Source organism: Microcebus murinus, chromosome X (assembly GCF_040939455.1).
Source record: "Microcebus murinus isolate Inina chromosome X, M.murinus_Inina_mat1.0, whole genome shotgun sequence".
Lineage (NCBI taxonomy): Eukaryota > Metazoa > Chordata > Mammalia > Primates > Cheirogaleidae > Microcebus > Microcebus murinus.
The window spans coordinates 45,304,308-45,330,321 of record NC_134136.1 but is presented as its reverse complement, the minus strand read 5'-3'; the positions used below and the strand labels follow the sequence as shown (position 1 = coordinate 45,330,321).

General features: G+C 36.0%; 1 protein-coding gene across 1 annotated transcript in view; it reads right to left on the bottom strand.

Annotated features, from left to right (window-relative positions):
- The window catches only part of WDR44 (WD repeat domain 44), an 84,171-nt gene that overhangs the window by 51,013 nt on the left and 7,144 nt on the right, over nt 1-26,014 (bottom strand). Inside the window, exon 2 of the mRNA XM_012791034.2 lies at nt 5,229-5,262. Within this exon, the coding sequence (XP_012646488.1) occupies nt 5,229-5,262 (34 nt within the window). The remainder of the gene's footprint in view (nt 1-5,228; nt 5,263-26,014) is intronic.

Below are 26,014 nucleotides of genomic sequence, written 5' to 3'. Positions count from 1 at the left end.
AGCTTCCCCACTATCAGGCCATTTCTCTGACCCCTACCTATCACAGTATCAAAAATATAATTCCTTAAAAGGTATAGCCAATTATTCAACTTCTAGCAATTCACACCTCAGTTACCTCCATCTGTATTGGATATTAAAAAGCTGCTTGTACCCTCCTCACAGTATCTGGTTATGAGATTTGAGCTTTTTAACTTTAACAAGCACATCCAACAAAGCATTTATATAAAAGTAATCTATGCCCACATAAATCATTATTATTATTTTTGTTTTTGAGGCAGGGTCTAGCTCTGTTGCCCAGACTAGAGTGCAGTGGCATCATCACAGCTCACTGCAACATCAAACTCCTGAGCTCAAGTGATAACTCTTGCCTCAGTCTCCTGAGTAGCTGAGACTACAGGCGTGCACCACCATGCCTAGCTAATTTTTCTATTTTTTGTAGAAATGGAATCTCACTATATCGCCCAAGCTGGCCTGGAATTCCTGGTCTCAAGCAATCCTCCTACCTCGACCTCCCAGAGCGCTAGGAGTACTAGTGTGAGCCACCATACTTGGCCAGAAATCTTCATTATTATTTATTAAATAACATTAAGCTAAAAACATTAATTATAGAAAAATTCAGGTCACTTCTAGTTTTTAGTAGTGGGGAGAAGCTATTAACTGTGACTTGTGGCTGGTTGCAATGGCTCACGCCTGTAATTCTAGCACCATGAGGCCAAGGCACGAGGATTGCTTGAGCTCAGGAGTTCAAGACCAGCCTGAGCAAGAAGGAGACCCTATCTCTACAAAACAAACAAACAAAACCAACAGTGACTAAAATGAAATTTTAAAAAGTTTTAGAAACGTGACTTCTACTCTTTCTTGCTGAGAAAAAAAAACAACTCTTAAATGGCTGTCATATCCATTCATCCATTCCTCTCAATGCTATTCCCTTTGTTGGGGTCTCATGTCTTGATATCCTAACTGCCTCTTAACAGCTTTCTTTACACTTAAGTCTCTTTCCTCCAAACTTTCTTCCACCAGATTTCTTAATTCTCAGCAAAACAAAACAAAACAAAACAACAACAAAAAAATTGGGTAGCACAGCTGTAAGACATATAAAAACTGATTTTTTAAATGTCCTGTTTCAAAAATTTTAAAGGCCAGAGTTCTCTTTTAAAAATTTTTAAATTTAATTTTTAAATTTATAATTGATACATAATAATTATACATATTTATTGGGTATAATGTGATGTTGCAATGCATGTATAACGATCAAATTAGGTAACCCGACTCATTCAAGGCTCATCACAATCTGGCCTCAATTTACTTTTCCAACATTCTACCACTGAAACTTTTATACTGGTCACACTAGTCTTTCAAGGTTCCCAGCAAATCCCATGCATTTGTACATTAATTAGTTCATACTATTTCCTAACGTACAATGATTTCCCAATTTTTCTCTGTCTACATACGAAAACCTCTCCCATTTTCAAAGCCCAACACAAGTTCTACCTCCTCCTTGAAATTTTTCTTTGCTATTTCAGGTAACAGTGCTCCATATCTACTCTATCTTCCTCTTGCTCCTCCAAACTCCTTGTGGCACTTTAGTATGTCTATTCTATTTTCCAAACATCAAGACCTCATATATCACCCCTTTGTATACATGTCTCTTCTGTGAGACTGTTAACACCACCAAAAATCAGGAAACCTTTCTTTGTATTGCTTAAGATAGCAATATATTGTTATTCATAATATACACTCAATAGCCTCAGTATATCCATATCATAGAATACTACTCAGCAATATAAAGAAACAAACCATTAATACATGCAACAACTTGGATGGATCTCGATCATTTCAGCCAATCCCAAAAGGTCATATACTATATGATTCCATTTATCAAACATTCCCCAAATGACAAAATTATAGATAAAAAACAGATTTAGGGATGATGTGGGGGAAGTGGTAGGCATAACCATAAAGCGGTAGCACAAGGGAAATCTTTGTAATGACATAGTTCTGCATCTTTTTTTTTTTTTTTTTTTTTTTTTTGAGACAGAGTCTCACTTTGTTGCCCAGGCTAGAGTGAGTGCCATGGCGTCAGCCTCACTCACAGCAATCTCAATCTCCGGGGCTCAGCGATCCTACTGCCTCAGCCTCCCGAGTAGCTGGGACTACAGGCATGCGCCACCATGCCCGGCTAATTTTTTGTATATATATTTTTAGTTAGTCAATTAATTTATTTCTATTTTTGGTAGAGAAGGGGTCTCGCTCAGGCTGGTTTCGAACTCCTGACCTTGAGCAATCCACCCGCCTCGGCCTCCCAAAGTGCTAGGATTACAGGCGTGAGCCACCACGCCCGGCCAGTTCTGCATCTTGATTGTGGTGGTGGTTACACGAACATACACATCTGATAAACTGACATAGAACTATACACTCACATCGTACCAATGTCAAATTCCTGGTTTTGATATTGTACTATAATTAGGATATAACCACTGAGGAAACTGGATGCAGGATATACAGGACCTAATATCTTTAATGCTTCTTGTGAATCTATAATTATTTCAAAATAAAAAGTAAAGAAGGAAAAAATATCCAACCTCATATTTATTTATTTACTAAATATGTACATTTGCTATCGAATTTTATTCAAGTTAAAGACAATCTATAATTACTGGGATTAAAATAAATTCCCCAAACCTATTTTTTATAACCTAAAAATATCTTAGAGCTAAGTGGATTTTAAAAGCTATAAGCATAAACAGCAACTGCCTCTGGATATAAAGATTGGGAGATGGGGAATGAGGAATAGGGGAGAAAGCTACATTTTCAACTATACAGCTTTTGTTCTCAGTGAATTTCAACCATGTACATGTATTACTTTTAAATATTTTTATTAAATATTGAGTAAACACAAAATAATTTTTATAAAATACAAGGAATAAAGAATTATAACTTTTCTTAAGTACTCAAATTGAGAAAAAGAACGTTATTACCATTAGTTTTCAAGTCTCTTGTGTATCCTTCTCCATTTCCATTACATTTTCTCTCACAGAGATGACTGATATTCTAAATTTTGTGTTTAGCATTCTCTTGTCATTTTTTATAGTTTCACATGCTTGTATCTCTAGTTCATATATTCTTTAATTTAGCATGCTTCTGAACTTAATATAAATGGAACCTTACTATATATAGTTTTTCTATGACTTTTCCCCCTACTCAATACTGTGATGCTAAAATTTATCCATGTCATTGTGTATACCTAATTTACTCATTTCCACTGCTGTAGAATATTCCATATTAATATACCAGAATTTATCAAAAGGGCTGGTATCCAATGTGTATAAATAGAAGGTAGATACACTGGAACTGAAAAAAAAGTAGAGCATGTTCAAGATTATACATACATATATACACATACACACAAGCATTCTTATACAATATATATACTCTATGTAAATAGTTCTGTTTTGTGATATTCTTATACTTAAAATGGTTCTCAAAAAACAAAATAAAAAAATAAAATGTCTCTCAGTGGTATAATGTCTCAATATCAAATTCCTCTCCTGAGATTGATATTTATATACAGGCAGTCCCTCAGTTATAGACAAGATATGTTCCTGAGAACATCTTTAGATCAGATTTGTATGTAACTCAGATTCCTGATGAAGAGTGCATATATGGTACTACTACTACTACTATAATGGCTCATATGTGGTAGTAATAATACAGTGCAATACTGTAATAATAATACTCCTATATTGTAATAACAAGTTATAAAAACTATTGTGCTCTTTCTGTTAATCAAACAAAAAGAACATAAAAACAAACTCATATAAAAAGTTTAGGCCGGGCGCGGTGGCTCATGCCTGTAATCCTAGCTCTCTGGGAGGCCGAGGCAGGCGGATTGCTCGAGGTCAGGAGTTCGAAATCAGCCTGAGCAAGAGCGAGACCCCGTCTCTACTATAAATACAAAGAAATTAATTGGCCAACTAATATATATAGAAAAAATTAGCCGGGCATGGTGGCACATGACTGTAGTCCCAGCTACTTGGGAGGCTGAGGCAGAAGGATTGCTTGAGCCAGGAGTTTGAGGTTGCTGTGAGCTAGGCTGACGCCATGGCACTCACTCTAGCCTAGGCAACAAAGTGAGACTGTCTCAAAAAAAAAAAAAAAAAAAAAGTTTAGATAGGAGAAATTTGAAAAAAAAAATGTAAAGGTTAACATTCAACTAATGTTACATTAATACAAGGCTAATAGGAATGTTATGCTTATTTTAATCTTCTAACCAAATCAATAATATCCTTTCCATTTTATTAATTAATCCATTATGCTGCTTAGTAACAATTGATGCTTTCATTGGAGCACTGCCTTTCACATGTTCCATTATTCTCACTTTATCCTTTATAATTGTTCAGACAGTTGAGCAACTGAAGCCTAATGCTTTCCCAGTGAATGACAGCATCTGGCCTTTCTCTGAATGCTTATTTCTTTTAATACTTTCGTTTCCATTGTAAACACCTCTCTCTCTGGTGCAGGCTCACCTGGACTTGCAGCGGACTTTCACTCTGGAGGCACGTTCACAAGAGTAAACAGACTCACAAAATCAAATAAAAAAGTTAAGACAAAAGTGATGCTGTGCGTTACTGACCACATAAACAATGAGACTAGCCACTAGTGTAAAGATGCTGTGCCAAAGAACTTCTTAGCACCATGGTGGGTTTGTTTACATGCATGGAAGAAATTTGTTCCTGAATTAGTAATTTAATTATAAATTACCCTTATGGGGAGCCTTGGGAGCCTGTTAGTAAGTATGCAATGCCATTTAGTTGTGTTGTCTATAACCTGGGGAATGCCTATATGGTGACAGTATCAATATATGTGTCCACAAGAAGTAAACATGTGCTTTGGTTACCCTACATTTTCGCCATGTAAGCAACTGAAATTAATTTTTCAATTCACACGCACAAGTATTGTATAGTGTTCTTTTATCCTGAAAATTATAAAACAAATAAAAATTAGTGGAAATCCAAAAAAATACTTATAGCCCCTTACTTACAACATAATATTTAGTAATTTCTAGAGTACCTAATTATACCCAGTAGGATATAGTGACAATATTACTGAGCAAAAATTAAGTAAAAGAAAGCAAAAGCAAGATAATGAAGAATTACATAAAAAAGAAAGCATGAATTAAAAAGTATACCTGATTTCTAAAAATATAACTTTCAGAAAGCACAACTTACCGTGCTTGTTGAAATCCCAACTTCTCCTGGAGACCTGTTGAGAAATAAAAGGAAGGAAGTATTGAATAGAGGAGGTGAGAAGGGAAAAACTTCTAGACACACTTATTACAGACAAGCCCATATTTTAAAAAACATGTATATATTTTGTGATTTAAAAGTGTGCATATAGAAAATGTGGAAAACATAAAAGAGAAGAAAATTAAAGTGATTCACACATAATCTCACTACCCTGAGATCTGAGTATCAGTCTTCCTAGATACATAACACATAATACTACAAAAAAAAGCATCCTTGTGAATAAAAATTTGTATACCTCCGCAATAAATTTCCTTAAAATAAATTCCTCTAGGCCGGGCGCGGTGGCTCACGCCTGTAATCCTAGCACTCTGGGAGGCCGAGGCGGGCGGATTGCTCAAGGTCAGGAGTTCAAAACCAGCCTGAGCGAGACCCCGTCTCTACCATAAAAATAGAAAGAAATTAATTGGCCAACTAATATATATATATATATATATATAAATCAGCCAGGCATGGTGGCTTGTGCCTGTAATCCCAGCTACTCGGGAGGCTGAGGCAGGAGGATCGCTTGAGCCCAGGAGTTTGAGGTTGCTGTGAGCCAGGCTGACGCCACGGCACTCACTCTAGCCTAGGCAAGAAAGCGAGACTCTGTCTCAAAAAATAAATAAATAAATAAATAAATAAATAAATTCCTCTAGAAGTAGAATTACAGGTCAAAAGTATATGAACTTTACAGAATTGAGAGAAACTTTCAAACTGGCAACCAGATCTGTACCAAATTTATACTCCTACTGCTTTATGAATGCCTATTTCTTAATACCCCAGCCAAAAATGAGCATTATTTTAAATTTTTTACCATTTGACCAGCAAAAGTATATCTCTTAGTGTTATTTTAATTTGCCTTCTTTGATTTCTAGTATGGATTAAAATTTTCATATGCATTAGACATTACATTGCTTCTGTAGACAGATACCCACTTTTGTTCTCAGCTTATTTTTCTACTGGAGCAAACTCTATTCTTAAACATAAAGTACTCTAGATATAATTTTTTTTTTTTTTTTTTTTTTGAGACAGAGTCTCACTTTGTTGCCCGGGCTAGAGTGAGTGCCGTGGCGTCAGCCTAGCTCACAGCAACCTCAATCTCCTGGGCTCGAGTGATTCTTCTGCCTCAGCCTCCCGGGTAGCTGGGACTACAGGCATGCGCCACCATGCCCGGCTAATTTTTTATATATATATCAGTTGGCCAATTAATTCCTTTCTATTTATAGTAGAGACGGGGTCTCGCTCAGGCTGGTTTTGAACTCCTGACCTTGAGCAATCCGCCCGCCTCGGCCTCCCAAGAGCTAGGATTACAGGCGTGAGCCACAGCGCCCGGCCTAGATATAATTTTTAAAAGTAACTTTTCACCCATTATTTTTGCTCCTTCCCCAACTTTTTTCCCAAATAGGAATAATCTGATATCTGCTTCAAAGCATAAGGGAGAGATACTCTTAAGGCCGCTTATTATACTTTAGGTTTATGCAGTAAGAAACAGTTTAAAATAATATACCATTCCCAAATATTTTTTTATAAAATAAAATGGCATGGATGTGGAGAGATAAGAACACTCTTACACTGCTGGTGGGACTGCAAATTCGTACAACCTCTATGGAAAGTAATATGGAGATACCTCAAAGACCTAAAAATAGAACTACCATTTGATCCAGCAATCCCACTACTAGGCATCTACCCAAAATAACCAAATACATTCTATAAAAAAGACATTTGCACTAGAACGTTTATAGCAGTACAATTCACAATTGCAAAGATGTGGAAACATCCCAAGTGCCCATCAATACATGAGTGGATTAATAAAATGTTGTATATGTATACCATGGAGTAATACTCAACCATAAAAAAACAATGGTGAACTAGCACCTCTTGTATTATCCTGGATGGAGCTAGAGCCCATTCCTCGAAGTAAACTTTCAGAAGAATGGAAAAACAAGCACCACATGTACTCACCATCAAATTGGTACTAACTGATCAACACTTAGGTGGACAAATGAAAATAATATTCATCGGTTGCGGGCAGGTGGAAGGGGGATGGAGGGCATAGGTAAATTCACAACTAATGGGTGCGGAGCACACTGAAGAATGGGCACCCTTCTAGCTCTGGCTTGGGTAGTGCAAAGGCAATATATGTAACCAAAATGTTTGTACCCCCACAATATTCTGAAATTTAAAAAAATAAAATAATGATACAAATTTGGGTTTGAAAAGCACTTTCAAGACCATCTAATCATACAGCCTCTTTTTACAGATACAGAAACTGAGCTCCCAAGAGTGTGACTTTTCCTCAAAGTCATATGTAGGGGTAGAACCAATAAGTATGGAGTCCCATTACCGGTTTTTATATGCCAAATTGGGTCATGACATTTGGTATACAGAAATCCTTGATGTCTAATCAAAACTTAGTTTGATAAAAAGTTACTTTTGCATAAGAGAAAATCGATCCTTTTATTCAATAAGCATTTATGGAATGCCTACTAGGTACCAGGACTAGAGATATGAAGATGAAGTAGACACAGTTCTATTTTGGAGGGGTTTTGTTTGTTTTTTTGAGACAGGGTGTCACTCTGTCTCTCTGGCTAGAGTGCAACGGCATTATCACAGCTCACTGAAACCTTAAACTCCTGGGCTCAAGTCGTCCTCCTGCCTCACCTCAGCCTCCCTAGTAGCTGACACTACAGGCACATATCACCACACCTGTCTAATTTTTCTATTTTTTTTTTTTTGTAGTGATGGGTGTCTCAGGGGTCTTGCTCTTCCTCAGGCTGGTCTCAAACTCCTGGCCTCAAGAAATCCTCCTGCCGTGGCCTCCCAAAGTGCTAAAATTACAGCCTTGAGCTATCACACCTGGTCTTGGAGGGGTTTTTAAAGTTTAGAAAACGAAATAAATAGCTATCATAAAATAGTGCCCATTTAAATGTAATGTCTGGTCAATATAAATTTGTGTTAACAAAGGACAGTTTCCAGAAATGAAAGATTCATGCAAATGAATGTCTTAAATAATACAAATGCAATCAAAACAAAAATAGAAAAAAACAAAAAACCTGAAGGGGCGCAAATTTCCATGTGGTCCAAATTCTGAATTTCAATCACCTGCAACAGAGGCATAAGGTAGGAGGAGATAAGATTTTTAAAAATTAAGCCCTATATGAGGTAGAGAAGGGAAGAAAATCTCCCTTTGACATGACCCTTACACCTGAGAAATCTCACCAGGTCTTTTTTAGCTATCTGCCAAAAAAAGAAGGAAGCCACATTTATCTCTTGTGTCACTGGTTTTTGAAAACAGCACTTTCTGGCTATTGATGCACAGGATCAAAGTTATTGACTAATTGTTGACACACACAGAAATATTCCAGATTGGTTCTGGTGCGGCTTTATATATAACTTTATATAAACTATACATAGTAATTTATTATATTGTTTGAGAGACAAGGGGACATAGTGAAAATAGGCCTTTGAGCAGATAAACCTTGCTTGAATATGTTTCTACCATTTACCCTATGCGTGATCAAAACATTTAATCATTCAATTTCTTCAAGCCTCAATCTTGTCCTCTGTAAAAGGTGGTAAAACCATCTACTTCCCAGGCCTGTTGTGAGGATTGATAGTACATGGGGCACACATGATAAGTGGTAGTTTCTTCAGCAGCTTTCAATTGCTGTAAGTTTCTCAAGGCATTTTGGCAGTCTGTCAGTAGTGGTGGGCCTGAGACCAATTTTTAGAACACAGGAGCCTGTCAAGCTTCAGCCCATTTAACAACGGGAAACATGGGAGGTGGGGGAGAAGCCAGATTATATTGGGCTGGCAATTAAAACGGGATCCTACTTATAACTGGGTGACATCACTAACAAAAACTATTAACAAAAGACACTCATGTTTAAAGTATATTTTAAACATTACAAAGTTGTTAATGTCTTGATAGGTAGTAAAACATTTCAAACTACCATAGCTTCTTCCAGTCTATTAAGCCTAAAACTATCTTTAACAAGGTAATCTATAGGACTAGAATTCTTTTGTGATAATTTTTTTATTCATTTTTAGAACATTAGCACCTAGTAAAAGTGAAAGCATATGTATGATTTGCAAAGTTGGCTAAAATGATTTGTATCATGTGCCAAGATGAGAAAAGAACAATTCATTTCACCATAAGAAGCAGTAAATCATTTAGTATTCCCACATGAAGCTTTCCTAAAGGGCCTTGTAAATAATAAAACAATGGTCATCATTTATTAAGCATGTGCCAAAAACTATGCTAACACATGACATGTTTTAGCTTCTTTGGTCCTCACAACCCTCCTAATTAGGTAGCTATTTAATATATTACTTTTCCTATTTTACAGAGCAAACACTGAGGCTTGGGTTAGATTAGGTCATTTAAATTACATACCTAGTAAATAGTAGGGCCAAAATTTGACCTTAGGCAGTCTGACTCAGAGCCCACTCTCTCAAATGCTTTGCAATGTTGCCTCCTGTCTGGGTAAGGTCTGAAAAAATGATGGTTATGGAAAGATTATAACTGGTGCTGTGTATGAGCACCAAAGTAAAGGCAATTAGCACTGCTTTTTGAGTTGGACTAAACTGATTAAGTCAAAAGCTCTGAATCCTGACCTGCCTTTAAACAACTACAATTAATGCCTAATTGCTTCGGCACTGCCAGGGGATGAAATAATTAAATATTCCATATGTAAAATTTACAAGAAGATGAAGCTTTTTTTTTGTATGCCAAACTTTTGATAACCTTAACTATTTTTGAATTTAAAATTTCAAAAGCAGCTTGTAAATAAGTATAATACATAAATAGACTAAGCCTTGCAGCTTTAGTAATCTTCCCCTTGAAAATATCTTCTTAAATAAAGAATATACAATTTTCCCTTTCTTAATTATCATGCTCAAATACTACACTGTACTTTAATACAATAATGCCCTCCAGGGACCATAAAGTGCAGGGGATTTATTTGCCTTCACACTACAGGCCCCAAGACTACTACGCTTGGAATGTTTGTGTTTTATAGTTTTGTGTTTCCTACCTCACTTTAAGTGGTCGCTTCTTACAGCTGGCCATGAGCTTGCCTTTAAAAGCTTTCTTCCCACCCCCTTCTAATTCTTGCTTCTAATCTGCATTGAGCTGGGAAACATTCAAATTTTTAAAAAATAACATTGTATGGTAAAGGAAGAATCTAGGCATTCTAGAGGTCTCCCCATGAGACTTTATGTATGCGACCTTATTTTGGACTTTGCGGCACTTTTTTGATTGTTGAGGCTTTTTAAAAAGTGGTTATTTCTTCTTTTCAACTGTTTGTATCCGAGAACTGTCATTACCAAAGAAGTGGCCACGAGATAAGTGAGGTGTTACTAATCTTTGGTATCCCTAGACAACTCTTTTCTGTACCTCAGTCTCTAATATCAAAGTAGAGATAATATTAGACTATTCCATTGTTTATGTACTTAAAGAAAACAACTATTCATGTTCAAGTTTAGGGATGAGAGGAAGAAACCAGAGATTAGATGTCAAGAAAATTTAAGTTTTCTTGCTCTCTCACCAACTAGCTCCAAGATCTTAAACAAGGGTTTAGAGTTCCCTAATTTTAGGAAATTTTTTTTTGAGACAGAGTCTCACTCTATTGCCCAGGCTAGAGTGCCGTGGCGTCAGCCTAGCTAACAGCAACCTCAAACTCCTGGGCTCAAGCGATCCTCCTGCCTCAGCCTCCAGAGTAGCTGGGACTACAGGTATGCACCACCATGCCTGGCTAATTTTTTCTATTTTTGGTAGAGATAGGGTATCGCTCTTGCTCAGGCTGGTCTCGAACTCCTGAGCTCAAATGATCCACCCACCTCGACCTCCCAGAGTGCTAGGATTACAGGTGTGAGCCACCACACCCTGCCAATTTTAGGAAATTTTATCTCAAGACCCCTCATTATTTCAGGAGTGAAGATATAATTTACACCATGAATAATGATATAAATTTTATACATAAAACATGGACATAATCTGACATACGCACACCCAAAAATGCCCAGTAATACTTTGCTATATTTAATTAGAAAAATATTTCTTCAAAATATTCTATAGATAATATAATATATGGAGCAAATTAGATTTCTCTTTTTAAAATATTAAGGTCAGTAATTTTCCCAGAATAAGACCAAATGCCTACATAAAATAACTTTATTACATGCCACATAAGTGGAATATCTTTTGGAAAATGCTCAAGTTACATGCAGACATATTAAAATATTGGTGGTAGATCTCACTTAAAAGAAAATCTAATAAACCAAAGTGAGAGCTTGAAAAGTTTATTTTTCATTTCAAAGGTTTCATCATGGGTACCTTTAAATAAAATATTTTTAATGCATTTAAATGTCTAATTAACAAAGCTTTATTTAAATAATGTGCTTCTTACAAAGTTGAAGAAAATATAACTTTAAAGAGCTAAGCTTCCTTGCTCACCTAATAGCAGGAAAAAAACAAAAAACTTCCAACGTATTAATACTAATTACACAGTAAATCTTCAAATTTTTAAAAAAATTTTAATTGACAAATAATTTTATATATTTATGAGGCACAATGAGATGTTTTGATATAGGTATACATTGTGGAAAAACTAAATCAAGGTAATTAATATATTCTTTTGCATCATTTACTGACCATTTTTTGTGGTTAGACCATCCAAAATTTACTCTCAGCAATTTTGAAATATGTAATACATTACTATTAACTATAGATACCACACTGTGCAATAGATATCCAGAACTTATTCCTTCAGTCTAACTGAATCTTCAGACCCTTTGGCCAATATCTCCCCATTTTTTGGATGCCCTCCTACTCCCCCTTGCCCCTGGCAACCATCATTCTACTCTCTGCTTCTATGAATTCCATATTTTTAGATTCCACATATAAGTGAGATCATGTAGTACTTGTTTTTCTGTGCCTGGCTTATTTCACTTAACATCCTCAACGTTCATCCATGTTATTGCAAGTGACAGGATTTCCTTCTTTTTTAAGACTGAATATTATTCCACTGTGTATATATGCCACATTTTCTTTATTCATCTGTTGATACACACTTAGGCGGATTCACATCTTGGCTATCGTGAATAGTGCTTCAATGAACGTGGGAGTGCAGATATCTCTTCAACATACTGATTTCATTTCCTTTGGATGTATAACCAGTAGTGGGACTGCTGGGTCATATGGTAGTTCTAATTTTAGTTTTTTGAGGAGCCTCCATACTGTTTTCCATAATGACCGTATCAATTTACATTCCTACCAACAGTGTACAAGGGTTCCCTTTTCTCCACATCCTCACCAGCACCACTTTTTGTCTTTTTAATAGTAGCCATCCAGAGTCAGGCACAATGGCTCATGCCTGTAATCCCAACTACTTGGGAGGCTGAAGCAGGAGGATCACTTGAGGCCAGGAGTTCAAGATCAGCCTGGGCAACAGAGTGAGACCCTATTTCTAAATAAATGAAAAAAATTAGTTGGGCATGGTGGCATGTGCCTGTAGACCCAGCTACTCTGGAGGCTGAGGTTGGAGGATTGCTTGAACCCAGGAGTTTGTGGGTGCAGTGAGCTATGACTGTGTCATTGCACTCCAGCCTGGGGGACAGAGTGAGATTCTGTCTCAAAAAATAATATCAGGCAGGGCGTGGTGGCTCACGCCTGTAATCCTAGCACTCTGGGAGGCCAAGGCGGGTGGATTGCTCAAGGTCAGGAGTTCGAAACCAGCCTGAGCAAGAGCAAGATCCCGTCTCTACTATAAATAGAAAGAAATTAATTGGTCAACTAAAAATATATATAGAAAAAATTAGCCGGGCATGGTGGTGCATGCCTGTAGTCCCAGCTACTGGGGAGGCTGAGACAGCAGGATTGCTTGAGCCCATGAGTTTGAGGTTGCTGTGGGCTAGGCTGATGCCACGGCACTCACTTTAGCCTGGTCAACAAAGCGAGACTCTGTCTCAAAAATAATAACAGCCATCCCAATGGGTAAGAGGTGGCATCTCATTGTGGTTTTAATTTGCATTTCCCTCATTAGTGGTATTGAGCTTTTTTTTCATGTACCTGTTAGCCATCTGTATATTTTCTTTTAAGAAATGTTTATTCAGGTCCTTTTGCCCATTTTAAAAATTGGTTTGTTTCTGGCTATTGAGTTGAGTTCCTTATATATTGTAGATATTAATCCCTTATCAGATGTACGATTTGCAGATATTTTCTCCCAATCTGTAGGTTGTTTCTTCACTCTGTTGTTTCCTTTGCTGTGCAGAAGCTTTTTAGTTTGATAACAATCTCATTTGTCTATTTTTTCTTTTGTGGCCTGTGATTTGGGGATCAAATCCAAAAAAATCATTGCCCGGACCAATGTCAAAAACACAGCAAATTTTTGATCTTGCAGCACAGTTTCTAAAATTGAAGGCAGTGTCCATCAATGGTGCTATTAAATTTAAACATGAAAAGCAAGCAATTTTTGAAACAGCTTCAAAATAAACTCTAAGTATTGGTATTCTACTAAACAATTCAGAAGGTTTTCAGATCAAATATTAAAATTATTTAGTATGGCTTCAATTTAGGCTTTAAATATACAGGCACTTTTCAGATTACTACTTTAGCAAGTTTCAATATAGACAGAACATTTTATTTTAATTCATTATATCCTGTTTTCTATGAGAAAGTTATTTCACACACTAGCTAATGTTTAGTTTATACTAACAAAGCTCATGTTTGAATATGAATCAATGTGTGACATGCTTTCTCCATTCCGTATCGATTTAGCATTTTACTTATAGAAGTTTTTCTTTTGCAGCTAGAGTACTGGTGTTCAGTACCAATGTACTTTATTTTATTTATTTTTTGAGACAGAGTCTCACTCTGTTGCCCGGGCTAGAGTGCCATGACGTCAGCCTAGATCACAGCAACCTCAAACTCCTGGGCTCAAGCAATTCTCCTGCCTCAGCCTCCTGAGTAGCTGGGACTACAGGCATGTACCACTATGCTCAGCTAATTTTTTCTATATATTTTTAGTTGGCCAATTAATTTCTTTCTACTTTTAGTAGAGACGGGGTCTCGCTCTTGCTCAGGCTAACTTTGAGCGATCCACCCACCTTGGCCTCCCAGAGTGCTAGGATTACAGGCGTGAGCCACCACTCCTGGCCCCAATGTATTTTAAGATCTGTGCAATAGTCACTATTTTAAAAAATTTACATGGCTTCAAAACATTGCTTCTGGTGATTTTATAAGAATTATTTTTCTTCTATAAACTCTGACCTGTTCCAGTGATAACCTTCAGATAACCAAAGCAAAATTTCACGTGAATAATAGAGTCATTGTTCCCAAAGGTAGGTGCCTAGTCACTGGGATTTGGATTTGATGGCAATAACTGCCAACTTACTCAAAAGCTGCCCCCTGAGTTTCCATAGGAAGCCAGATGTCAAATCCTTTAATAAACTCTGATATAACAGTACTGTACTCAATACAATTGCAGCAAAAGATACAAATATGTTAGCAAAACAACATTTTATTAACCCTTTGACATGGCTCAACTTTGGAACTTGCTAAAACTGACTCTCTAATTTAGTACGCTGAGAACAGTATTCATTTATACTTTATAAAAACAAGTCAATCCAACAGAAAATATATAGCAGTAGTCTACTTTTTAAACAGATTTGGATGCTATATAACAACTACGGTTTTTCTATTACAGTTGTTCAAAATAAGCATATTACTTATCAATGTTACCTACTGTTAAAGAAATGTACAGTAGTCTTTTTCAAAATCCTAAAAGTATTCTTTTAAAAAAGTATTCTTTTAAAAGCTTTTGCTGTGCAAAAGCTCTTTAGTTAGATACAATCCCATTGTCTATTTTTGCTTCTGTTGCCTGTGCTTTTAGTGAGTAAGAATTATTCAGAAGGCAAGAATGATGTTTTTTAGTTTTTGAAGGAACCTTAAGAATCATTTAGACCAACTTTTTCATTTTACATGTGAGGAAAATGAGGCCATTTTCCAACATTGCCTCAATTTTTTTTTTTACAGTTGGCTTATTTCAATCAAATAAGGTCCATACATTGCTATCAGTTGATATATCTCTTTCAATAAATCAGTAGGTTCCTCTTCAATCTCTTTCATTGCCTATAATTCATGTGTTGAAGAAAGCAGGTTGTTCATCCTATAGAATTTCTCATGGTCTGAATTTTGGTGATTGCATCTCCATGGTGACATGTCATAAGAAATATTTTAAAGGAAAACACACAGGAGAGATTGGACGGATGGAACAGGCACATATCCAAGGAAAATTTCAAAAGCCTGTAAGAACAGTATCAGAAAGGCTGATACTCAGAATGTGCTAAGATTTTTTAAAAATACCAGAGACAAAGATTTTAAATTATACTCAGAAAAATAACAACAAAAAGAAAGCACAGGTCTGCTTATAGTGGATAAGTGCACATTACTTAAATGTAAAAGGCTGCCTCAATTCTTTTTTTTTCCAATTAAGATTACTGACAATCAACTCAGAAAGGGAAAAACAAACTGCAGAATGGGGAAATTGAGTCCCAAAGCAATCAAGGAGATTAAAGTACCTAACTATTCTAAATGAGTTCATTTCTACTGTCCCGGACAAATTATATCCCAGTGTATCTGAGAATCTACAAAGCTCAATCCCCATCTAAAACCTTTGAAAAATCAGGGAGAATGGAAGAGGATGTTGAAAGGAAAATACTCTAACAGTCAACAATAGAAATCCGGTAGATGCCACAAACTATAGACAGATTGACTTGATGTCAATCTCAAACAAATTTCTTAAACATATTGTTAAATGGCTTAAGAGCCTTAGGCAAAGAAAAGAGATACACTCATTAAGAGTCAGCAAGCATTAACAGAAGACAATCATGTAAGATTAACCTAATTTCCCTTTTGATAGGGTTACAACCTAGACTGTAAAAGGAATACTGTATACAAAAAAATTTGGATTTAAACACTAAATTTTATATTCCACTTGATGTTCTTACTAATGTCTTGGATGAGAACACTGATGGCATATCTACCAAATTCACAGATAACACAAAGTTGAGAGGGATTGGTAATATACTGGCTGACAGGACCCATGAAGATTTCAATGGGCTAGAACAATGGCTCAAATCTTGAAAGAATGAAATGTAGTAGATATAATGTAAAATGCATGATAGGGGAGACATGGTTTAACAGCAAATCATGTGCAAATATTTATGTATTTTTGTTGATTGCTCAGAGTGAAAACTATGATATGGCTGCCAAAGAACTGGTGTGCTCTTAGGCTGAATTAACAGAACTATCTCTATCATGTCCAGAGCAAGGGGAGTGGTAAATTCTACTCTACTTCTCACTGATAAGAGTATACTTAAGAACGTTGTGTACTATATTTGGGATACATTTTAAAAGAAACAATGATGAAACAGAACATATCCAAAAGAGACAAACCAATCTGGTGAATGTTCTAGAAACTGAGTGAAATGATATAAAGAACTAAGGATGGCTAATCTGGAGATGATAAGGAAGAAAAAATAGCTGTCTTCAAATGTTTGAGGCATCACACAGCAGAACTAGGATTAAGTAGAAATTACAAGGTGGTAGGCTTTTGCTCAACCTAATGAGTTTAGTAACAACTGGAGCTTAGAAATAGGAATGAGCTGCTTCCCTGAAAAAGTATCAAACAGAAATTTAATGATACCTTAACAGAGATATTGCAGCAGACTGGAACAGATGACCCCTATGGTCTCTTGTTTCTATTTCTAAAGTCACAATCTTTCTATACCTCAAATTTCCACACCTGTAAAATGAAGGAGCTGGATTAGTTGAGCCTTTAGGTTCTTTCATTAAATCAACAAATCCTTGTTGGTTATTTACCATGTGCCATGCACTTCCAGGCATTAATAAAAATGGATAAGAAAGACCAAGCCCTTGACCACAGAGACGTCACAATCTAGTGAATTGTGGCAAATATATGAATAGATAATTTTAATACAATGTGGTAAATGCAATGAGAGACACAAGCACATGATATCCTGGAACCATAGAAGAGGGGCACCTAAGTGTGTATATCAGAGGGGAAGAGAATATATTTGGAAAGGCTTCCTGGAATAGCCCTCCAGCTATTTCTACAGTAGAAAATTATACAAGGTTACTGAGAACCAGAAGTGCTTTCAAACACTTAAAAAAGTACACAGAACGCTTTAGTTTAATGCTCTAAACTGGCACTTGCTAAAGATGAATTTTTCTGCTTACTAATGGTTATTATAAACTGTCTAAAGAGTTCTTACATGGGAGGAGCTGGAAATCTAATTTATAAAAATTGGTAAAAGGGCAGAGCTTTTTATGACTTTTGTTTTGCCCTAGGAATCCTAAAATGTATACCTAGGTCATTTGATTTAATCAAATCTTTATACATACTTTTTTTCCCCTTTCCTTTAACTTGGCATTTATTTGAACAATTAGTAATCTTTTCACATAAAGACAAACACTGAAGCTTCACCACTGTAGAGATCAAATAACAAAAAGAAAATTTTCATAAATTGAGGAGTTTATTTTAGATGTACCATAGCAGGCAAGTAATCATTCCAGAATCTATTAATTGATATGATCTTTAGCAAACTGGTACTCTTCACCTTACTTTTGGGACTTTGGATTTATTTTGGAAAGTATAAACAGTTAAACTTTGTATATAGGCTGATTTTCTTATTGAAATCTATGTTTTAACATTTAAACTATTACTCTGTATTTGATATGCACAATGAGTATGTGTAATTATGAAGCATTAACAAATAAAATGAATTTCTGTGACTTACCATGTTACCTGAGAATTAGAACAGGATCAATACCAGTGCAGCTACTATGTGCTCTATTCCATTTGCCTGCCTCCCTTAGAGGTAACCAGTATCCTAGATTTTATTGTTCCCTTATCTTTTCATTTTAAAAGTTTCATTGTACATGCATGTATCCCTAAACAATATATTAAGTTTTTCTATTTTCAGCTTTGTTTTCACTGATGCACTTCCAAAAGTGTTAGACACCAAAATAAATACCATTGTACTAAAACAAAAATATATATTTTTTACTACGTTTATCTGAAATTGGAATTTAACTGAGTGTCCTGTACTTTATCTAGCCACTCTACCCCAAGCCCAAATTAATTAGGTAGACAATTAATCCTATGATCTGTTAGTGTGTGATGAAGAATCGAAGCAGGAAGAATTGCATGGCCAATATCATTGCATAAATATTCATCTACTTATTCAATACTGTTCATTGAATGGGGAAAAATTTGCACATGTGTATTCAGTTTGAGCTCTTCCAGACTGCATTTAGTATGTATGCTCAAATGCAAATAGTATGTATGCTATTATGTACATTTATCAAAAAAAGCTCAGTGAAGAGTAGGAAGATATATTAACAGCTTCATTTTTTGGCTTAGACTGCCGCCCTGAACCCTCCCCAAAACCAAGATGGCTACTGTAACACACTGACAAAATCTCTAGACATGTAAATTGACATATAACCATTACTTACAAAGATATTTACATGAAACCATCCTCAGTCAACGTATTTAAAATGAAGTTAACCTATATAGGTCAAATAAACACCAACAGCCAACTTTCTGGATAAATATCAATTAAAAGTATGTTGTCATTAAAAAAGGGATTCATTTACTACATACACAAAGTCATTTTAGGATGCTCTCCTCACTGTATAAAAAGGATATTAGAAATATTTCAGTTATATTATTTGTATAACAATAAAAAATCTGAGGAGCATTCTATAATATGAAATAAACTTGTTTCTCAGTTCTGTCAACACATAATCTCAACATCCTCCCACAACCCGAAGCTCTAATAGCTCCTAGATTTGAACAGTAATGAATATAAACTTGTATTAACAACCGGTATAGGTTAGATTCCTCAAATAGAAGCTAGTTACACTGCCTTGCCTGGCTTACTACAAAATCCAGGTTTCAAAATCAGCTACTGACATGACTGATTACAGTAGGAATCTAATCTGGGCTTTTCAGAGCTTCCCCAAGTGGTTTTTCTCCAGGCAATTAGTGGATCACCTTTTCTCATTTTAAACTCATATTTTCATCTCTCATGTGCTATGGCCTTGGGGTAATCAGGACTTAAAATCTTGGTGCAGTGCTTACCTCTATTTTTTAAAAAGAACATTGAATTTCTGTGGTTTCAAAGAGCCAGAGCCCATAAAGCCATCCTATCTTTAGTTTCTCACCCATTAGCTACAGATAAATCCTTCTGCCTTTTTGTGTTTGGTGTGTCTCTACTCCTTACCTGAGGGTTGTCTGAAAGAAAAACAAACTTCTCTGGGAATAGGAAGGAATCTATATTTGCAGACTAAATCTGTATTTGCCACCTGCTTCATATTCAACTGAACAACTGGGAACTCGAGGAATCACCTCTTAAACTACAAAAATAAAATATAAGAACAATCTCATATTTAACCACATTTCCAGACCCTTGTTACACTCAATGTAAAGAGTATACCAAAACAAATGGAAAACACAGAAAAACGGACTAACGAGGTCTTTTTTGTAGGAATAAGAGGACTCACTTTTTCTTTAAGGCTCTGAGAAAAAAAGATGATTTTGCTCTGCAGAAAGCCTCTTGTAAGGTTGTAAAATTCCTCACAGGCTCCTACAGGGGCAAAAAGGAGCAATGACATGGAAAGAAGGAGTATGGAGTGAGTCAGCTGAAATAAAGCAGGTTGCTTGAGAAACATTTTTCTGAGAGGAAAGTGACTACAAAGGTTTTAACAGGGAATTAACCTACAGCTTGATTTTGTTTTTATCCCTCTCTATCCTTTGCCTTAAGGAAAATATTAATATAAAAGTAAGATGAGGCCGGGCGTGGTGGCTCACGCCTGTAATCCTAGCACTTTGGGAGGCCGAGGCGGGCGGATTGCTCGAGGTCAGGAGTTCGAAACCAGCCTGAGCGAGACCCCGTCTCTACCAAAAATAGAAATAAATTAATTGACCAACTAAAAATATATATACAAAAAATTAGCCGGGCATGGTGGCGCATGCCTGTAGTCCCAGCTACTCGGGAGGCTGAGGCAGTAGGATCGCTGAGCCCTGGAGATTGAGGTTGCTGTGAGCGAGGCTGACGCCATGGCACTCACTCTAGCCTGGGCAACAAAGTGAGACTCTGTCTCAAAAAAAAAAAAAAAAAAGTAAGATGACCGTAAGCAGTACATCAAGGAACTGAATCAAGCAGAACAAGGAATTGCTTGCCTGTACTAAGGTGGTGCTAGGATTCTAAGGCCCTTGAGGTGAACAGGATATGAGCATAGATAAAGCCTTAGCCAGTCATTAAAGTAAGCAGCTAATTTAAGAGGTTTTAATTTCTAAAGCCGAACCAGTAAGATCTGATAGCAAACTAAGACCAACACTAAAGTGCTAAGTGTAAACAGGGAATCAGAAGATTTCTTTCTGGTGCTCAGAAAATGCTGGGGTTTCTTTTTGGTCCACTAGGGCCAGGCAGAAAAACAACAGCAGCAGCAGCAACAACAAAAATGAAGCAGAACAAATGTAAAAACAGATCAACCAACTCCAGGTTGAACCAAAAATTGAAAATAGTTCATATTTAGAGAACAAGAGACAGTTTTGCTTTGTTTTTAAATCTTGCTCTAAGTGTATAGCTTTTAAAATTTGGTATGCAGTACTGTATAAAATACATTGGAGTTGAACTGTATATACTGATTGTATTTTTTTTTTTTTTTTGCGACACAGTCTCAATTTGTTGCCCAGGCTAGAGTGAGTGCCGTGGCGTCAGCCTAGCTCACAGCAACCTCAAACTCCTGGACTCAAGCGATCCTCCTGCCTTAGCCTCCCGAGTAGCTGGGACTACAGTCATGCGCCACCATGCCCGGCTAATTTTTTATATATATATTTTAGTTGGCCAATTAATTTCTTTCCATTTATAGTAGAGACAGGGTATTGCTCTTGCTCAGGCTGGTTTCGAACTCCTGAACTTGAGCAATCCACCCGCCTCGGCCTCCCAGAGAGCTAGGACTACAGGCGTGAGCCACCACACCCGGCCTACTGATTGTATTAATTAGTTATATTCTGTGGAAAGTTACTAGATTCTATGCTAAGCATGAAAACCCCTCATAGAAGACCAGGAAGTCAAGAAGCACCTTCAATCTAAAAACAATACTGAAATTGAAGAAATGGCATCTAAGTCTGCTAGCCTTTCAAATCCAAATCATTTGTGATAGTACCACTCCCTTTCTCATAGTACTATTTTAAGTCGGCTACTACCAAAAGTAACAGTGCCAACTAAACCTAAAAAGTCTAGCAAACAGTTGGGAAAAAAAATAAGTGCCAGGCAATCATAAACTAGTCTGATTTTCCTAATATATCCTAAAATGTTATGTTTTAACTAGGCAGTAGAAAATAGGAATCACTCAAATTCACCTTGATATAAGGCAATACTGGTTTATTAACAAGATTAACAAAAATCTGAGAATACAATTATGACAATTATCTAACAGGGAATTAACTGAATCTTCAAGATGTGAATTACTATTATTATTACCCTTTGAAAGGACATTTAAGTTTTAGATACTATGAAAGCCTAGAAGTAGAATGTATCTAAAAATACCTAATAATTTTATCAATGATATTAATAGAAATAGATGGTATGAAAATTTGCACAATAGCTGTGTTTTTTGAAAAGTTTGTGGCAATATTTATAAATGATCTTCAATGGAATCAAATAAAACTTTGTTGTGAAAAAGAATCTGTTCACATATAGGGTAACTAAAAAGTTAAAAATAGACCTTTAAGCAATTATATATTGTCTAAAATGACAAACTGGTTTTTCAAAAATGATTTATATAGTTTTATGCCATATTCCGAAAACGACAGCTTGATAATGTATTTATTGACAAAATAACAGAAAAATAAATCATTTCCCTGGGCCTACTCAGGAATTCTAAGCTAAAAACATTCTACTCTATATGTTTACAACCATTCAATAAATAGCTACATTAAAACAGTAACTCCAGGGTAAGGAAGCTATATCATAACGTCCCAATGTGTTAAAGTAGGTTAGAATAAAAGTTACATCTATTAATTATTTAAAGTAATTGCTAGTAAAATCAAGACAGAAACAGGTAACTAACTTATGCCTGGCTGGAGAAATCAATACCTAATGTAATCATGCTAAATTACTTTGTTACTTACTTTTGAAAAAGTAAACAAACAAGATGTTGGGCTATGGCCATATTACAGAAGCTTTATCAAGTTAATGTGCTAATATGATTTTTGTAAGTCATCTAAAATATTCAACTGAGTACTAATCTTAAAAAGTAAACGCCAGTAACTTCTAAATAAAAATTAGCACTCTAAAGCACCTGTCACAACTTTCCCCTTTAAAAAATTTAAATTGATCAATTCTATTATCAGTGAGCCGATTATTCGGACTTCAAGATCCATATTTTCCTTCCTCTGATTTCACTGCTCATCACCAAAGATGAGCAGAGGAACAAAACTCAATATTGTTTTTTAAATTAAAGATAATCTACTGTTATTATCTCTCATAAAAGGTTTGATGGGAAAGGAAGTTGTAAACTAATGGCTGAACTGAGATTTTGGTGTAACTGGTAGCTTTTAATTATTCATGTTCTCCCTCAATATCATGAATAATAGAAAACCAAACATATTTCAGTAAGATTTAATATTAAGCACTTTATTTTATAAATTCAATTTCTATGCTTTATATATTTGAATTTCTACTTCTGTATTCTTTTATGAAATATGTATCAAGCACTTGATAAATATTCTAGAAAAATCTTGATTTACCTAAAATGCTTACCTTGATTGTACAACAATCTTGATTTATCCAAATAAAATCATTCTGTAGGCCAAGTTTAGGCCCTTTATTAATTACAAAAAAGACTGTTCAATCTTATATCTTTAATAGTAATTACTAATCATTTGATTTTTTCTAATTACCTAGCTATTAGGAATCCATTTTTCCCATTAATTTGATATCCAACAGAGGTTTGATTAGGTGGAAAATGTTAATAACTATCACATAACAGTCACTGTGACTGCTAGAAAACACATTTGAAGGGGGAAGAGGACAAAAAGAAACATTGTGTTTCTAGTTAGTGGCTTATGGCCAAAAATATGAATCAGAGCTATACTAAAATAAAGCAAAAACAAAAGCAATTTGGCCTAACAAGTGACATCAATCTGTAACACAATTACAGAAAAAAAAAATCTGGGATTAAGACTTTTTGATGTGGCACAGAAGTCCAAATTAGCAGTGGCTCATACCCTGAGGGGGTTTCCCTTAGGAACAAAGACCATACTCTTTGAAATGCAGTGAACAGCAACTGGAATTCCAGCTCTTTCAGTAGCAAGGTCATTTTCTGACCTGGCTACTGTACAATAATCAATAATGTCAAAGCTTAAAACAAAGGGCATAAAAATACTTTTTTATTGTTTTACACAGTAAATTATATATATACAAATGGTAGGAGACTTAGCTCTATCATTCAAACAATTCACATTTAAAATATAGTATCATAAAATGTTTACAGTTTAGAAAAGGAAGGTAGGGAAGAACCTAATGTTCTATGTCTCCATTCATCTAGTTACCACAAGTTAGTGACGTTCCACCTTTTGATGGTTGTATCTTACCCACCCTGAGCTGCCAATAATTGTCCCACCTACCTCAGTGAACTGCAGGATAAACAGAAGCAATAATACAAGTGAAAGAGCTTTCAAAATGAACACCCAACATTAGTTGGCATTATCATTCTTTTGTGTGTAACAACATATAGGACTATAATACTTCTTTCTTCTTGTGAATATATTCATGGGGGGGGGAAGTTGGTAACAAGGAATTGACATGAGTACAGGATAACTGGCAACACCTCTCAAGGCTTCACTGTTAACATTTAATAGTTACTAAGTACAGGATGTCCCCAAGTTACAAAGATCCCATAAATCCAAACCACTCTTCTTGCCTCAGCTCCCTCATCTCTCTCCTTTTATAGGAACTGGGGTGTGGGTGTGTGTGTGTGTGTGTGTGTGTGTGTGTTTTGGGGAGAGACTGGGTGGAGATTGAAGAGAACCAGGAAGTTCAAAAGTAGAAGAAATTCTGAAGAGTAGATACCACAAAGCATGCCTACTCACTACCCCCATCCCCGCCTAAATCTTCTGCCACTACTACACATCAGCTGTGGACATCTCTGTCCTGAGAAATAAGGCAAAAGTTAAAAGTCAACAGCTAAGAGCTATGACTTGGGACATAATAGGGATAGTAAAGTTCACTTAAAGGAAAAACGACTGATCCCAGTCATTAACCTTAATCCCTTAAACCAATCCAATAAAGATAAAATATCCATTGCAAAGTATGGACAAATCTACTTGCTTTCACTCACAAAAGTACTAGTTTTATCATGCTTTGTATACATTCCGCTCACCTATCTTCCACTAATCCAATGACTGAGCCCCATCTGTGACTAACCTAGGGTTCTCCAACCTATGGCGAGTTGTATAATTATTTCATTATATTACAATGTAATAATAATAGAAATAAAGTATACAATGAATGTAATGTGCTCCAATCATCCCGAAACCATGCCCCCCTCCCTGGTCAGTGGAAAAATTGTCTTCCATGAAAACGGTCCCTGGTGCCAAAAAGGTTGGGGACTGCTGTACTAACCAATCCCACTTACCAATTCATCTACTTTCTCTAATTCAACCAATTTTTCCCTTACTCCTTCCAGAAGTTCCCACCCTTCATACTTCTTCTATCACTGACCCTTCTCAGTTATAAGGGACAAGAAGTTGTTATGCTAGGAAATCTACCTTAAGGACATCAGGTAAACTAGGAAGGAGAAAATTGTCAGTTGAAATTGGGGCTGAGGGAAATGTTCAAATCACCTGTGGTTTCAGTTTGATGTGGGTTAGATAAGCATATTTCAAAATAGAGGTGTAAAAAAAACAACTCAAATTGTTAATAGTACTGCTAATAACCAGAAAGATGATTCCATCAGTCTCCCAATTTAAATAAAGACTTTCAAAGACAGAGTTAAAAGACAACTACAGATTAAGTTCATCGGCAACTATTCTTACCAGTTCAAGAGCAATGTCAGAAAGAACACGCCCACTCCTTCTCTTGAGGCCCACTTAATAATCAGGATGCCTATTCTGAGAAAGTGAGTTTGCATAGAGCACTACATACCATTTATTGGTTCTCTAGAAAGTTTGATTTGTGCTTCATAAGAATGCCCACAATTCAATAAGTTTTGTGCTGGAATAGTCTATTACAATTAGTAGACATTAAGAAGGTTTTATACAGATATGACTTGTTCTGTACAAGCTGCCTATTGGAAAATACTGTTAAAGTTTTTTATGGGAAGTTTCCAAAAATATTATGCTTCACCCTTGGATTTTTAAAAAATTGACACTCCTCCCCCTTTAAAAGTTTTAAGGATCAGGGCTCTGTGGAGAAAGGAAAACTGCTCTTAAGTCTATTTGTGCAATTAAAGTTCTCCTTGGGGCATTATCAGAATTTAACTACAGTTTTTGGATAGGACATACTAATCTTAAAATGAAACCATTCAAATCATGATTTAAATAAAAATTCAAGCCCGGGAGACTTAATTTTTTGGGAGGGGTAAAGACAGGGTCTCACTATGTTGCTCAGGGTGGTCTCAAACTCCTGGG